This window comes from Mastigoproctus giganteus, chromosome 5 (assembly GCF_048544385.1).
Source record: "Mastigoproctus giganteus isolate SK-2022 chromosome 5, ASM4854438v1, whole genome shotgun sequence".
Classification (NCBI taxonomy): domain Eukaryota; kingdom Metazoa; phylum Arthropoda; class Arachnida; order Uropygi; family Thelyphonidae; genus Mastigoproctus; species Mastigoproctus giganteus.
Window position 1 is genome coordinate 99,015,402 of NC_143579.1, and position 18,101 is coordinate 99,033,502.

At 36.3% G+C, this 18,101-nt stretch overlaps 1 protein-coding gene across 1 annotated transcript in view; it reads right to left on the minus strand.

Annotated features, from left to right (window-relative positions):
• The window catches only part of LOC150085581 (venom phosphodiesterase-like), a 248,321-nt gene that overhangs the window by 120,314 nt on the left and 109,906 nt on the right, over positions 1-18,101 (minus strand). The window contains exon 8 of the mRNA XM_090374609.1: positions 10,682-10,798. Within this exon, the coding sequence (XP_090230735.1) occupies positions 10,682-10,798 (117 nt within the window). The remainder of the gene's footprint in view (positions 1-10,681; positions 10,799-18,101) is intronic.

The window sequence follows — 18,101 nt, forward strand, 5'->3', positions numbered from 1 at the left end:
GGATGGAATCTATCCAGTTATATTAAAGGAGGTAGCAAAGGAAGTAAGCAAACCCTTAGCCATATTTATGAGAGCTTCCTTGGACTCAGAAGAGGTACCCATGGACTGGAAATGTGCAAATGTGACCCTAATCCACAAAGGAGTATCAAAAGGAGACACAGGTAATTACAGACCTGTTAGTTTAACTTCTGTTCTAGGGAAACTAATGGAGGCACTGGTTAAAGAAGCATTGCAGGATCATCTAGACAAGACTTCAGTTATAGCTCGAACACAGCATGGGTTTGTTAAGGGGAAGTCTTGTCTAACCAATTTGATTGGATACTATGATGTAGTCACAAAGGAAATGGATGCAAAGAATAATTTTGATATCATATATTTGGATTTTAAAAAGGGCTTTTGATACTGTTGAATATGGAAGACTGCTGCAGAAATTGGAGCAGTGTGGCATTTGAGGCAAATCGGTGCTATGGATAAAGGGATGGTTGAGTGGGAGAAGACAGAGAGTGGTAATCAATGGACACTGTTCTTCATGGACTAATGTTATTAGTAGAGCCCCCCCAGGGTTCAGTGTTGGGTCCATTGTTGTTTTCTCTGTATTCATTAATGATATTGATGATGGTATATCAAGCTTAATGTCCAAGTTTGCAGACGATACGAAGGTTGGCAGGGTTGTCAAAGACACTACTGACACTATGCTATTGCAACAGGATCTGGAAAGGTTGAGAAGATGGGCTGAGAGGTGGCAAATGAAGTTTTACAGTGACAAATGTAAAGTACTGCATAATTGAATGCAGTAACCCCAGAGTACCGTATCAACTGTGAGGTACTACACTGACAGAGGTAGAGAGTGAAAAGGACCTGGGGGTTATTGTGTAGGCAGATAGGAAGTTTTCTGAGCAGTGCAGACTTTCTGCAAGAGTAGCTCATGGTGTCTTGTCAATAATATACAGGAAATTTTCTAGCAGGGATAAGGAGGTGATTATTCCCTTGTATAAGGCAGTGGTCAGGCCACACCTTGAGTACTGTATACAGGTCTGGAGGCCTCATTTCAAGAAGGATGTAGAGCTGCTGGAACGAGTACAGAGAAGGGCAACAAGATTAGTGAATGGAACAAAGGGTTGTTATTACGAAGAAAGGCTTAAATCTTGCAGATTACAGTGTCTGGAGACTAGGCACCTACGAGGTGATCGGATTTGAGCATGCTGTATGCTGATGGGATTCTTCCTCTTGCTCAGAATAATCACCTGAGAGGGCATAAATTCAAATTGAAGAAATACAGTTGTAGGATAGATGTGCGGAAATTTGCCTTTAGCCAGGGGGGGTGGTTTATTGCTAGAACAAACTTTCATCTGTTGTTGTAGAAGTTGATAGCTTAAACAGATTCAAGGCAGAACTAGACAAACATTTGGAGTGGGTGGATGGGTAAAATGAGAAGGGGGGTGTGGGTGTTTTTTTTTTTTTTTTTTTTTTGGCTGATGCTATATAAGCTTGCTTTCTTGCATAATGTGCTAATGCTAATTTAAGAACTCTGAGAGATCATTTTAGTCACCTTCACAAAACTAAAATATATTATGATCCCTGTCATCTAGTGATTCCTTTATCTGGAGATTCTTAACATGAAGAGTCACTGCTGATATCCAGATCAAGGGTAGTGCTTTTTCTTGTTGCCTCTAACATGCTGCTGTAGAAAACAGTTATCCAATAAATTTAGTAATGGTTTTCTACTGTGTGACTGAATAACCAATAAGTTCCAGTCATTATCTAGAAATTTATATTTCCATTATAAGACAGTCTGATTTGTTGGCCTACTCTATTTGTCTGTATAGCTACTAGTTTTACTATTCACAGTCGTTTGGTCTAAAACTTACTCCGGTTTTCATGTTTGTTTGACCAGTGCTCATGCCCCACCAAACTGCACTGGCCACCCACATCAACTAGGTGTGCAGCCACAGATTCTATGTGCTCTTAATGAGAAGCATTACTTCCCCTCACCCATCCTGTATGTCCTTTCCGTACACATTTTACTCATCATCTTCAAATTCCATGTTTCTGACATCACCACAATGTCGACATTTTAAAACCTAACCAATACACGTAGCACTTGTACACAATCAGGTATACATGTACTTGTTTTTGCTCTTAGTAACACTAACACAACCCATATATTTGCATATCCCATGAGGATCCCCAAAAAGCTTTGTAATTTCCAACACAGCTTTGCAGGCTGCTTCATGTCCCAATAGAAGCACTGCATGGATCACTTTGACTTTTGTTCGTGGCTACTATTAATCTGTTAATCCCCCCTTCCCCAAATTGGCAGTTTAGACCCATCTAGCACTGACTCCAGAGTATCAGCAAATATTTTTGCATTCCTGCTATCGGAGCAATATGGCCTTAGTTGCTAATGCTCCTAAAAACCAAATAACAAACAAACAACAAACAACAACAACATTCCTGCTATTTAAGTGTTTTGCATCCTTGTAAAAACCGTCTCTCCTGTTAACAAGCACAAACCGTGCTGAGAAAAATTCAACCTCTTGAGCTTTGCACATCCTTCCCAGAGCCAAATTAATTGAAAAGATTGTCATAATTATTTGCTATACATTTCCTTTTGCTTCAAAGGTACTTGTGCATATATTGGCTCCAATACTCCTGTCAGAGACTTAGTAATTTGGAATTGCCCCTTTTCTTCTGCATCTAAAAAACTAGTTTTTCTCTTTTGCTCTTGGTTTACTTTACTTTTCATCACTTTTTATTGCTTTCTTCTAAATGGCTACTCACTCCTTACAAATTTCAAATCTGCGCTACCATTGAATATTGTTCCCAAACCTGGGGTGGTGCTCCATAACCTCTCTCAGGCTTCTAGAGTCTATTCAAAAGAGGACAGCTGAGTTAATTAATGAACCCATCTCTTACAGTCTCTCAACTCTCTGTCTCATAAATGTTCTGTTTTTGCTGCATCTGTTTTCTGTAGATATTTCCATAGGCACTGTTCTTCTGAATTAGCTTCTACAAATTTGTATTATCCACTCCCCCTCTCTCTTCCAAAACAGTCCGAATATGTGCTACAACCAACCGATTCATTTACTGTCCTACTTCAAACTTACAGAACCAACTTTTCTTCTTCCTCATTCCCTGTAACACCCCCCCCCCCACATATATTTCCTGAAAATTATTACAATCTACAGAAATTCAAGTCTAATGTCAACATATATCTTCTTCTCAACCTTAAGCCCACGCATGGTACTAAGTACTGTAGGTTCTAATACCTTTCATGTTTCGGGTTTTCATAGAAAAAAAAATTCCTTTGAGGGCACCAACCCTGTTCTTCAAGCCCTCATATAGGCTCATTAGAACACTAAATTTGTGCTTAATCTCCTCACATTCTTCACATCAAAAACACACAAAACCTTTGGCCAAATTATATCTAGAGAGGATAAGGCAATTAAGTGACAAATAGAGCACCATATACAACTGTAATTCAGAAGAGAACAGTTCTCCCTCGAACCAAAGTATTCTTGCTACTTTGAACTTTTTTGTTTTACTGCTCTAGTCTGAGACTTGATTTTAGTCTAATTTAAATATACTAACTTTAATCTGGAAAGTTACCACATGAAATTAAGATACAGAAGTATAAAAACATTATATTATTCCCAGATGATGAAATGGCGGAATTTATGCTATTATTACTTTCCTCTATATACTATGTGATATAGTTACATTATAAAATCACATTTGTCTTATTACAAGTCTAGTTTTTGAACAATAAAAGCTTCTAATATTATTTATACTCCTACAGAATTACATAGAGTAGTAGTAAATAGTGTTTACTGTTCTTATATCAATTCAGTAAACAATGGCAACAGAATTCTTTCTCACTACAACTTTAATTTTTTAACCAATTTCAAAGCTGTTGTTGTTATTTGGTTTTTAGGAGCATTAGCAACTAAGGCCATATTGCTCCGGGATATGCGGTGGTCATTCCCTGACCTTTCTGCATCCTCTGTATTTATTATTATTATTATTATTATCATCATTATTATTATTATTATTAGCTACATGGTGCAAGGAAGCCTGAGGCTTATTCTGCACCGGCCAAAAAAAAAATTCCCAAATTACCCTGTGAGAGAGAGAGAGAGAGAGAGAGAGAGAGAGAGAGAGAGAGAGAGAGAGAGAGAGAGAGAGAGAGAGAGAGAGAGAAAGAGAGAGAGAGAGAGAGAAGTAGAAAGGAATCACCAAGAAAGAGAAGAATGATGATATCCAGCTCAGGATCCTGGGTTTGCCAAGCCCATACTCACCAGATGTGAGCCCCTGGGGTTAAATGTTTTGGTGGTGACGGGCTCGAACCCCGGTCTGATCAAGAAGCATGTGCTACGCACTGTTGCTCCTTCTCACCTGGCCAATTTCAAAGCAAAGTAAGAAACAATTACATTTACTACATCCAATAAACACAAATAATAAAAGCTGAACTACTAATTTTAAACAAATGGATAAAAAAATTTCAAAAGCTTTTAAGAAATACACAAGTCTACTTAGCATGTTCAAAATTTGTATACACTCGTTATTCATGTATGTCTTTGTTTCCCATATTATTATCAAGCTGATTATCAAATAAGAATTGACACCTGTCAAGTTGGAACATCACATGGTAGTTACTAAGCCATCATATATAATATTTTAAAATGAATAGATTATGCAACTTCTTTGTTATCAAGTTTTTAACAGCAGATCAAGATCTGACCAAACAAGATCTGAACTTCCACAAGAACTGGTTGAACTTTGTGTTCAATGATTTCTAAAAACAAATTGACAAAGGATGAAACATGGTATTATCATGGCAGTCCTCTGAATGGAAGCCTGCCATGTTTTCCAGGGGGAAAAAAAAATTCCTCTGGAAAACATGGCAGGGGAATTTCAGTTTGATGGGTCCAAAGGTAACATTATGCTAGAATTATCTTTGAGCTATAAAGTCATAATTCATTATCAATTTATACTAAGAGATAATACTGTTAATAAGGGGAAAAGAAGCAATAAGAAAATGGGAGAATCAAAAAAAAAGAAAGAGAGGAAGGTTAGAAGAAAGTGAAAAATATAGAAAAGGATTACTGAAAAGAAAGGAAAATAGACTAAAGAGAACAAATTAAAAAAGAATCAGAAACAACAATACGGCACCAGCTGGCTATATCAGAGTGGTGGTTAATGTGGTCTAGTGGCAATCATCTAATTCCTCAAACCACCAAGAATTATCTTAAAATATAACTGCCTCCATAACTGGATGTATTTTCATAACCCTGTTCTGATTAGTATTAACACCGGAGCTGAGGATATAACATTATTAGAAGGATATAATAACATTATCAGAAGGACTTAAAATATGCATGATTGTTTGTTTGTTTGTTTTCATTTTTTATGGTGCAAAAACAACTAAAATATGCATGAACTTGACTGTCGTGACTAAGATCAAAAATTTCCATATTTTGGAATTAACTTATCATGCTGTTTGCACCAGTAATTCTAGACTTGCCAGTTTTCAAACTGGCAAGCACATTACGTCTTGCATTACTGGTGTGAAAAGTATGTTAATCCAAGAATTAATGGCGTGAACAACATGGTAAGATAATCAGCATCATTGCAAGTATCATTCAAAATCAATCGGTATTTGTGTGAGCAGCATGGCAAGCTAACCAGAGCTGGTGTGAGCAATATGTCAACCCAAGCATTATTAGAGCCATTTATGCAATTGTGTAACCTTTTAGATAAGTATTTTTATTTTTTCCTCAGTATTTCTTGAAGACACACAGGTACAAGAATTTATTACATATATCATAGATTTTTATCTGACAACCAATTTCATTATTCTAATGCCCTATATCTGTTCATTCTTTCATGGGCATGATTAACAGCCATCCAAGCAGCTGTGAAAGAATTTTCAGTAAACAGAGAAATGCAGAAGTGAAACATTGGTGGTGATGAAACTATGGAAACTAAAAAATTAGTGATTACCAGATAAAAATGTCTGAAAGTATGTGTTTTGCAATGTCATTTTGAATTTTCCTCCAAAATGTTTAAGTAGAGTCATTGTTGAAAAGAATTGCTATAAAAATATAACTACAACTGAACAAGGGGTAGATGGAATTAGCATTAGCAACGGCACATGATGCAAGAAAGCAAGCTTATATAGCATCAGCCAAAAAAAAAAACCCCTTATTTCACAAACCACTCGCTCCAAATGTTTGTCAAGTTCTGCCGTGAATCTATTTAAGCTATCAACTTCTACGACAGATGAAAGTTTGTTCTAGCAATCAACCACCCGCTGGCTAAAGGCAAACTTCCGCACATCTATCCTACAACTGTCTCTTCTCAATTTGAATTTATGCCCTCTCAGACGATTATTCTGAGCAACAGGAAGAATCCGATCCACATTGAGCATGCTAAAACCATTCAAGGCTTTATACACCTCAATCAGATCACCTCGCAGGTGCCTAGTCTCCAGACACTGTAATTTGCAAAATTTAAGCCTTTCTTCATAAGAGCAACCCTTTGTTCCATTCACTAATCTTGTTGCCCTTCTCTGTACTCGTTCCAACAGCTTTTCATCCTTCTTAAAATGAGGCTTCAGACTCAAGGTGTGGCCTAACCACCGCTTTATACAAGGAGATATTCACCTCCTTATCCCTGCTAGAAAAATTCCTGTATATCATTGACAAGACACCATGAGCTACTCTTGCAGCCAGTTTGCACTGTCAGAAAACTTAATATCTACCTGCACAATTACCCTCAGATCCTTTTCATTCTCAAACCACTGTCAGTGTGGTACCACAGAGTTGATACGTTACTCTGGGATTACTGTTTCCCATATGTAGCACTTTACATTTGTCAATGCTAGACTTCATTTGCCTCCTCTCAGCCCATCTGCTCAACTTTTCTAGATCCTGTTGCAGCAGTGTACTGTCATTAGTGTCCTTAACAACCTGCCAACCTTCGTATCGTCTGCAAACTTGACATTAAGTCTGATATACCATCATCAATATCATTTATAAATACCGAAAACAACAATGAAACCCAACACTGAACCCTGAGGGACTCCACTAATAACATTAGTCCACAATGAGCAGTGTCTATTGATTACCACTCTCTGTCTTCTCCCAGACAACCATCCCTTTATCCATAGCAGCAATTTGCCTCCAATGCCACACTGCTCCAATTTCTGCAGCAGTCTTCCATGTGCAACAGTATCAAAAGCTTTTCGAAGATCCAAATATATGATATCAAAGTTATTCTTTGCATCCAGTTCCTTTGTGACTACATCATAGTATCCAATCAAATTAGTCAGACAAGACTTCCCCTTAACAAACCCATGCTGTGTCCGAGCTATAACTGAAGTCTTGTCTAGATGATCCTGCAATGCTTCTTTAACCAATGTCTCCATTAATTTCCCTGGAACAGAAGTTAAACTAACAGGTCTGTAATTACCTGTGTCTCCTTTTAATCCTCCTTTGTGGATTGGGGTCACATTTGCACATCTCCAGTCCATATATACCTCCTCTGAGTCCAGGGAAGCTCTCATAATTATGGCTAAGGGTTTGCTTACTTCCTTTGCCACCTCCTTTAATATAACTGGATAGATTAAATCCACCCCAGGTGCCTTTTGTGTTTATCTTCAACAATTTCTCCTCCACTTTACTCTCAGTTATTACAAGATTATCTAGCTTACTGTCAGAGTTGAATACACCTTTGGCATTTTCCTTCCTGAATAACTCCTCAGGTGTGAATGTTGATGCAAAATATTCATTTAGTTTGTTAGCTACCTGAGCAGGATCATCAACAGTTGAACCATCGATATCAAGTGGACCAATCTGATTCATCCCCTTTCGTTTAGAGTTTACATAAGTAAAGAACTCTTTCCTGTTTTTCTTTGCATCCTTTGCCAAAGATTTCTCATAATCTGCCTTCGCCTGCCTAACCTCCTTTGTAACTTGGTTACAGACCAGCTTATATCTATCATAAGCTTCCATGTTACCCATTAATTTATATGTATCCCATGCATTTTTCTTCTCTGTCACATGTCTAATTAGTTCATCTGACATCCATTTAGGCCTAAATCTTGAACAATATTTCTTTGTTGGTATGAAAAGCTTAGTAGCTTCCAAGATTAATTCTTTGAATGCTTCCCATTTTGAATTTGCTGTTGGTAACATCGTCAGTTGGTTCCACCGTATAGAATTTAAATACTGTCTCAGACCACCGTAGTCACTTTTACGAAAGCAAAAACTCTTCCCTTTACAGTAGTTACCTCTTTGAGTAAATCCCACTTCAGCACACTGTGATCACTGCCACCTAGTGTTTCCTTTATGTGCAGAGTCTTGATGCATGAAGAATCACTACTGATAATCAGATCAAGAGTATTACTCCCTCTAGTTGCCTCCTGAACATGCTGTAGAAAACAATCATCCAATAAATCCACAAAAGCCTTGCTAGTGTGTGAGTGACCAAACCGCAAATTGCGGTCAATATCTGGGAAATTAAAATCTCCCAATATAAGACACTCTAATTTACTGGCCCACTCTATTTCTCTGCACAATTACTCATTATACTCATCAGATTAATTAGGCCTATAACACACATGTACTCTCATTTTTCCTTTCCCAGTGCTTATGTCACACCAAACAGACTCAACATTGCATTGTCCACCCACATCAATTGGATGCACTTCCTTAGATTTTATGTGTTTCTTTACTAATAGCATAACCTCCTCCTACCTTCCTATACACATTGTACACCCCAAATTCCAGTTCTGCACTGCTTATGTCTGTGTGACACCATGTCTCTGATATCCCAACAATATCTGCCTTTGATGTCTTGACTAGCACTTCAAGCTCATCGAATTTATTACCTATACTCCTAGCATTGGTGTACATGCAAGTATACATGCACCTGTTTCTACTCTTAGTTACCCTAACACAGCCCATGTATTTACTTGTTCCACTATGACTCCCAGCAGTCCTGGAATTTCCCATTGCCTTGCTTTCCAGGCTGCTGCTCAATTGCATTTCAATAGAAGTAGTGCAAGAATTACTTTTACCTCTACCAGCGGCTACTGTTAATCTATTAGTCCATGTATCCCCCCAAACTAGCAGTTTTTCGACCCACCTAACTCTGCCTCGATAGCATCAGCAAATATTCTTGCACCCTTTCTATTTAAGTGTATCCAATCCCTGTACAAGGCTCTCATCATATACTCCCTCCTATCGTGTCTGGGCAGAATTACGGACACTTTCAAATTCAACCCTAACTCACGGCTTTTTTCAGCATTGTCTTGTACTTGTTAAGTAATTCTGCTGGTCTCCTACTCTTAATATCATTAGTGCCAACGTGTACAACAATATCATCCTTTGTGCCCTTAAAAGATTATATCTGCCCTACAATGTCATCGATCTTTGCCCCTGTCAGACATACCCTGGTCCTGTTCCATCGATCCTTTTTGCACAATATGTTCCCCGTTTCCCTTAGAATAGAGTCACCTGTGACAATTAGTTCCTTTGGGACCAGCGCATTCTGCCTTGGGGGTTGCCGCTGTGTTGCTTGATGTTCAAGTGCAAGCTCTGGCATTGATGTGGGCAGCTGAGAGCTTGATGGGCCCCTCAATTTAAATCCTTCGAGGGCATCCACCCTGTCTTTCAAGCTCTCATATAAGCCCATAACAATGCCGAGTTGGTGCCTGATTTCCACACATCGCTCACACCAAAGACATTCCCCTTGGCAATATCATGTCCCTTTCCTGATTGCTCAACAAACATCAAACAAGTAGTGCATTTCAATAGACTGTGATTTAGAGGACAATCGTCCCCCCCCCCCCAGTTCTCCCCTGAGCCACAGCACTTCCACTAGTTTGAGCCTTTTGCTTTGCTGCTCTAGTATGAGTCATGATTTCTATTCAAGTTCAATAAAATTCCAATACTAAATATAACCCTAAACCTATATCCCAATGCAGTTATAACACTATATATATGTATTTCGGTATCAAATATTATCTCTGAGTGACGTTATATGACTTTCTTATCCCCTGTCAACTTATATGTATTAATTTATTATGTTATGTTTGTAATAACTAGGTCACTATATTTATTTAGTTAGAAAAGTACAATTCAATTTGCAATGAAATTTAATAAGATTCATAAATTTTACTGATTAATTGATACTACTATACTTGCTATCTAGTTTTCTGTTAAACCTTACGCTATCTAGAATTTGGGGACAATGAGGAAACTAACATCGTTTCTCCAGTTAGAAAATAAAATCACATAAACAACAGATCCTTTCTTAATAGTATATCTTAATTCTTAAGATATTATTTAATCTTATATCATAAAAAAATAAGTAGGCCATTTCTTAGTAATATTCATTATTATATGGTCATATACTATACTTCACAGGATACGATGAAATTTAGTTTAGAATTTATCGTACTGATGTAAGTCTTAGTAAACACTCATTAAATTGGTCTATTACTGTTAAATTGTATAATTTTAAATAACATTAAAAAATTTAGACTAGATAAAAATTATAAGTTCTGTTAAAACCCCATATTTGAAATCATTGCATCATAGTTTGTCATAAATACAATATTGGTTCTATATGATGTATACAATAAAAAAATTAAAGTATAATTATTTGCTTTTACCTTGTGTCTTGTTTCTGGGACTTAATCTTACTGTGGCACCAGTAATGGAATCCACATTTGTGATGTTGAAATAAGTAGCAAGATTAACAACCTTATCACAACTGGTAGAGGCCATCCCTGAAAATAATGGAACTGTAAATGAGAATATAATTAAAAAGTATCAAGTATTAAGGGAAAATTCCATTAGTAACTTTGTACCTACAAATGGCATTTTCCTTTGGTACTTTGAGGCCTTTCACCTACCATAAGTAGTTATAATACTCACAATAGAAAGTCTGATGCCACCAGACAAAGTGAAAAATTTAACAAATGTATTATTTTTAAAAACTTTATTTAATTTATTTTTTGAAATGCTGCTTATAAACATGGCTGTATCTTCATGATACATAAAACACTTACAGTAAAATTTTTCATGGCATGTTTGCTAAGGTCAGTTCATCATCTATCAACCTATGTGACATTTTATGTGTCCCTTACTCATTTCTTACTGGTCTTTAATAATTATTGTTGAAGAGAAGGTGGCCTTAATTAATTTACTTATGTCCTATCCTTGCAGAGATTGACATTGCCTGTCAAATTTTTTCTATTTTTTCCAGATATTCCATTTATTATTTACATATCCATCTTCTTCATTAGGTGGATTTTACTTTACTCTTTTCTAAATTCATCATTTCAGCTTGTAACAACTTTTAACTAGTAAACAGACATACTGGTTCACTGGAATTCTGGAGTTTTCACTCTTGAAATTTCTTCCAGTCATTCTATTACTTTAGTTTGTTATAACTTGAAGCCTGAAAGGCAACATACTCTCCCACTGGCATTTGAGTTTCTCTTTATTTCTAATCATTCTATGTGTACTTTATATATATATATATGTGTGTAGACAAATTTTATTTCCCTAAAAAATTGGTATTGTTGGTATTAAACTTGAAGCTGACATAAAGAGAAAAATACCTTGGTTAACTTTTTCATGGCTCATCTTCTGTTTGGTCAGTTTTGGCATGAATAACATACATTACTTGTGACCCCAACAAAAGGCATTTATACGAGGAAGGAAGGAAGAATTATATACTAAAATATAAAAAAGTTTTCCTTCAGATAGAAAGTTGCTAATCACTGCAACAAGCCACCCTGCAAGTAACCAAGACCAACAGTCTGGAGAAATACAAAGGCCCACTAGATTAGTACTTACTGGGAAAAGAGAAACAGATAAAGCCCCTTTTTGTTTGGTAGGCACAGACTCGTATAACTGTAGAGGTGTCCAGCTGTATGAAATCTGCCTGCATAAAACTGCTGGTAAATCTCCATATCAAAGATGTAGTAGTTATACTATTTTGAGGTTTATAAAATCTCAAAAAAGTAACTCTTATAAAGCTCATAATGCAATAGTCTATATTTCTTCTCATAATAAGAAATATAGACATTAAAAGTCTATATTTGTTATTATGAGAGATATATCTTATAAATGAGAAAATAAGAAGAAATTTTGCTTTCACCTTTATCTCCAGCTTCATTTTTCTTAACACTCCCATTTCTGAATTATAATAATTTTTGATAAATTCCTTTATTTTATACCAAGTTTCATAAGTTAAAACAGGCTCAAAAACTGTGATGTGTGTTTACAAGCAATTTTTTTCTTTTGGCTAATTACTCTTTTCCTCCAAATGAGTTTAGTTTAACAGGCTTTCTACACTGCTTTACGTTATGATTTTTGGTTTTTAGTTTTCACACTAAATTTTCCTTAATTTTCCCAACTTACATAAATTTTGTTTTGGTGAAATTAATATTTCAAACCAAACTGCTATCTAATCTAAATCAACGTCTATCTAATTTGTTCAGAGATTCTTGAAGATCATGTAAACTCTATTTAATGTACAATATTATCTGCATAAAATAATGATACAATTCTGATATCCACACTACATATCTGAAATGCACACTGCATTTTTATACAATCTTCTTATTCCCCTTGAAATATTGCCTTCAAAATTCAAAAGAGCATATATGTCTATGTACTTTGTCACAGCTTTTTTCAAAATAAAAAAAATCAAAAAAAAAAAAAATCCTGAATACAGGTTCTTGTTATGTTTCTATAATTTTTTATAAGTTGTCTTAATGCAAATATTTGATCCTGGCATCCAATGTTTGACCTAAAATTGGACTAAAATTTTTCCCCATGGTAACATTCAGTAATTTCTCTAATCTTTTTCTCTAAGATACTTGCATTAATTTTAACTGTTATATTAAGTAGTGAAATTCCCATGTAATTCCTTCCTTTACCTTTATTTCCTATACATAACACAAAATTAATGCTTTGGTACTAGTCCTTTGAAAAACAACCTCCTTCAGCTTTCAGTAGTACAGATTTAATTTCATCTACACCTGTTGCATTTCCATACTTGATATTTCCCATTCAAGTTATTCTTAATGACAGGAATAGTAACCAAAATTTTCCCCTTTTGATCTTTTTCTCTTCTTCATGAAGTTTTCAGCACCTTCAAATTCATCAAAATACTCCATTGCAATATAGCAATTCATAAACAAACTCCATACTTCTAAAATATATTTCTTTTCTGTTTTAACTTCGCCATTATCATTTTTGAGTACCTCAGTTATGGTTTCCCCACCTCTTTCTAATCTGTGATTTTTAACTAGATAGTAAAATCAGTGTTCTCCCCAGAAAATTTTGCCAGCCGGCTGGCATTATGAAGTAGCCAGGTGGGGAAGTGTAATACTTCGCAATATTATAAAATTTTCTGTTATTTATAAATGTGACTTAAGTGATCCAGAGCAAAAATTAATTGCATAATTTAACATTATATGCTCCTGTCGCATTGATCTTGATCGCATAGTACATTCGAATTAATATTGATCGAGATCAGTGAGCAGTACCATAAGGTACCGTGAGAACTGCTTAAATTTTAGCCATGCGGCCAGTTAAATTCACTGGGCGGTGTGCCTATTCAATAAGTCCTGGGGAGAACACTGGTAAAATATTTTCCTACTCTTGTGATATTTGTTTTTCCTATCTTTCCCAATATTCCAAACTCTGGTTCAAAAGGACTTAGTTCTATTAGGAGACTCCATTGTCAGGGAAATGGAAAATATTTTTTGTAATAAGGATAGGTGGACTAGAACCAGGGTATGTCTGCCAGGAGCAACTATTAATGATGTCACCAACAGACTGTCAGATTTTAGGGGGGGGGAAGAGAATATTATTGTTCATGTGGGGACTAATGACATTAAGCATACACGATCTGATGGTTTGTTAGACAAATATAGGACCATGCTGAAGAAATGTCGCGATTTAGGTCACAATGTTTATGTATCTGCAATTCTGGCCAGGCATGATAGGAGGGATTATATGCTGAAAGTCTTGTGGATTAACTCAAGACTTGAAGGACTCTGCAAGGCTTTTGGGAGGAAATTTTTATCAGCTTGGCCCGCACTTGTAGGTAGAAGGAATCTGTTTTGTAGAGATGGGATACATTTAAACAAAGGTGGTGCAAAAGTTTTTGCCAGTATTATTGAGGATACCTTAAAGGTTCAGGGAAACTGCTAGTTTGGGGGAAAGGGTAATATAGATACGTGTTTATCTGATAGTATTGGTCAAATTAACTCTTGCAAATACTTCAAGAGTATTTGTTTGTTACCGCAACAGAACATAGTAGCAAGATGTTCTGAGGGCAAAAGCATTTCAAATGAGCGGGTAGCAAATGCCAGGGAAGCGAGCTAAAATAACTTTAAGAGGTGTGTTAGGGTAGTTAACTATACAAGAACACTAGGTCTTAATTGTTTATAGAGTAATGTCAGAAGTGTCGTCAATAAAACGAGTGTATTCAAACTGCTGGTTAGGATAAGTAACGCTGACATAATAGGGCTTACAGAAACATGGTGCCACCCGGAGATAAGGGATGATGAGTTTCAGTACGGTATGTATAATGTATTTAGGAAGGATAGGGAAGATAAAAGTGGTGGTGGGGTCATGCTTCTTATCAAAAGTAGCCTAAGTGTGACAAAAGCTTTCCTGGATTCAGACGTTTCGCATGCTAGTATAGAATCTGTATGGTGTGAAATAGTTGGAATCAAAGGTATAATGACAGTGGGAGTAATCTACAGGCCAGGTGATTGTGAAGATTACGATGAGAGCCTTCACATGCAAATGGAATGGGAAAGTAAGCGTGAATGCATCTTACTTCTCTTGGATCAGGGTGTAATCGTTGCATGTTGGGAACTTTTGGGAACGAGAGTAGCCTTGTGTAGGGGAAGTTTTTACGGCTCCAACTAATAGAGTAGTTTTTTTATATATTTTTTTGTTTTATTAACTTAAATTGGCATATACATTTATTTTCTAGAGTAGATTTATATTATTAGTTATAATACTTAGTTTAATTTTTAACTTTGATAGAGATTTTATATGTTATTACTTAGTATCGGTAAGGGCATCCAATCCATGTGTTTTACAAGTTTTGCAGCTCTGGCAAAAGTGCCAGATTTAGCTATATTTAGCCGCTTTATTGACTTAATTGTTATATTAAATTATTTTCTATAAGTAGCTTATAGACCTAGTCAAGATCCTTGGTTTATTCTGAATTTAGATAGCGAGATTTTGGAAGTTAATTAATACTTAGTTTCGTAGATTTACTGTTCGTAACTTGCCGCCATTGTTATACTATACGTTATATCCCGTACTAAGTAGTGTTAGCTTAGTACAGTATAGTATATAATATTATCAATTAATCAGTAAAATGTATTAATCTTGTTAAACTTCATTGTCAATTAAGTTTAACAAGATTAATATTAGATAGATAAGAAGCATGACCCCACTACCACTTTTATCTTCCCTATCCTTCCTAAATACATTATACATACCATACTGAAACTCATCATCACTTTTTTAACTAAATACATATAACGACTTAGATTTTACAAACGTAACATTATTAATTAATACATAACTTGATATGGAAGTTATATAACGAAACTCGGAGATAATGCTCGAAACTGAAAAAAAAAAAATAATAATATATATATATATTAGTGTTATAACTGCATTGGGATATACATTTAGGCTTATAATTTTGTACTGAAATTGAAATTGAATCGAAATCATGACTCAGACCAGAGCAGAGCAGCAAAGCAAAAGGCTCAAGCTAATGGGAGTGCTGTGGCTCAGGGGAGAACTGAGGGGGGGGCCAGTTGCCCTCTGAATCACAGTCTTTTAAAATGCACTGCTTGTTTGTGGGGTAATCAGGTTATCAAGGGAGTAATCAAGGTTTGATCTTACGAAGAAAGGCTTAAGTTTTGCAGAGCAGTTGTTGTTATTATTTGGTTTTTAGGAGCATTAGCAACTAAGGCCGTATTACTCCGGGTATATGTGGTGGTCATTCCCTGACCTTTCCGCATCCTCTGTATTTGGTGGCTCACAGGCTCAAACCCAAGTCTAATCAAGAAGCGTGTGCTACGCACTGCTGCTCCTGCCCACCTGGCTACAGAGGTGCTGCAGATTGCAGTATCTGGAGACTAGGCACCTGTGAGGTGATCTGACTGAGGTGTATAAAGCCTTGAATGGTTTGAGCATGCTCAATGTTGATGGGATTCTTCCTCTTGCTCAGAATAATCCTGAGAGGGCATAAATTCAAATTGAGGAAAGACAGTTGGATTAATGTGTGGAAGTTTACCTTTGGCCAGCAGTTAGTTGATTTATTGAACAGACTTCCAACTTTTGTTGTGGAAGCTGATAACCTAAATAAATTTAAGGCTGAGCTGGGCAGGTATTTGGAACAAACAGAGGGGTGAAATGGAAGCATTTTTTTTTTTTTTTTTTTGGCTGATGCTGCATAAGCGTGCTTTCTTGCATCGTATGCCTCTACTAATGCTAATGTCTTATTATAGGTGATTTCAATTTGCCTCTAATTGATTGGAGCAAATGGGAAAGAAACTCCACATGAGGGACAAAATTTTTAAATCAACTAGATGAGTTGTTATTTGTATCAACATGTCAGGGAAAGTACTAGGGAAAAGAATACTCTAAACTTCATCATTACCCATGAACCAGATGACATGATAGGGCTGACAGTACAGGAACCAGTAGCAGGAAGTGATCACGGAATTCTATGGTGGACGATGAAGAGAAAGGTAACAGTAGTTAAAGGCAAAGGAAAGGATTATAATTTCCTCTTTTGAAATTGAATGCTTATATACCATTAAAAAAATATTCCACGAAGAGGATTCCAAGTTGGATGAATAATGAAGTTTTCAGATTACTTGAGCAGAAAAAGACAACATGGAAAAGTTACAGAGCAATAAAAAGTCTTGAAGCCTATAACAACTACAATTGATCTGTAATAATACCACTAAAAAGGTTAGGCTGGCAAAGGCAGATTATGAGAAATCGCTGGCAAACAGAGCAAAAGGGGGGAGGGGGTAAGGAATTTTTCACATATATATATATAAATGCAAAGAAGAGAAGAACAAACTAGATCGGACCCTTATGTAATGAACGTGGGATAGTATTATATACCCCAGCTGAAGTTGCAGATGAACTCAACAGTTACTTTGCATCGATATTTACAGAAGAAAAACCCTTCACGTCAATGAGAAATTCTGGGAGTGAAGTTGAAAAAAATGTAATTAATGATGTTGAAATTTCATACATTTATTTAATGAAAAAACTTTCGAGCCTACAGGCCAGTAAGGTTCCAGGGGTTGATAGCATTTACTCTATAATCTTAAGGGAGGCAGCAAATGAGAGCATGAACCATTGAGGCTAATTATGAGAGTATCACTGGACTCGGGAATGATTCCGTTGGATTGGAAAAGTGCCAATGTATCTCCAATATATAAAGGTGGTTCTAAGAGTGAAGTGGGAAATTACTGGCCAGTTAGTATAACTTCAGTAGGAGGGAAAAATCATGAAGACTATGATCAAGGGTAGAATTCAGGATCACTTAGATAGAAATGGAATCCTGAAGGATAATCAGCATGGTTTTGTAAAGGGAAAATCATGTTTAACTAATCTGGTTAGCTATTTTGACAGAGTCACTCAGCAGCTGGCTTAGGGAATAATTTTGATGTTGTTTATTTGGATTTCAGCAAAGCATTTGACTCAGTCCCACATGAGCGGTTACTTTATACGCTGGAACAGGTTGGAATCACAAGGAAAATTCTTAGATGGATAGCAGGGTGGCTTCAGGGCAGGAGGCAGAGGGTTGTGATAAATGGTTATTCCTCAGATTGGGTTGATGTAAGAAGTGGGGTTCCCCAAGGATCAGTAATAGAACCATTGTTGTTTTTGATTTTCATAAATGACATTGATGAAGGGATAGAGGGCATGATGCCTAAATTTGCAGATGATATAAAGATTGGTAGAGTAGTTAATGATTGCTGCCAAGCAGAGCTTCTTCAGAATGACCTAGAT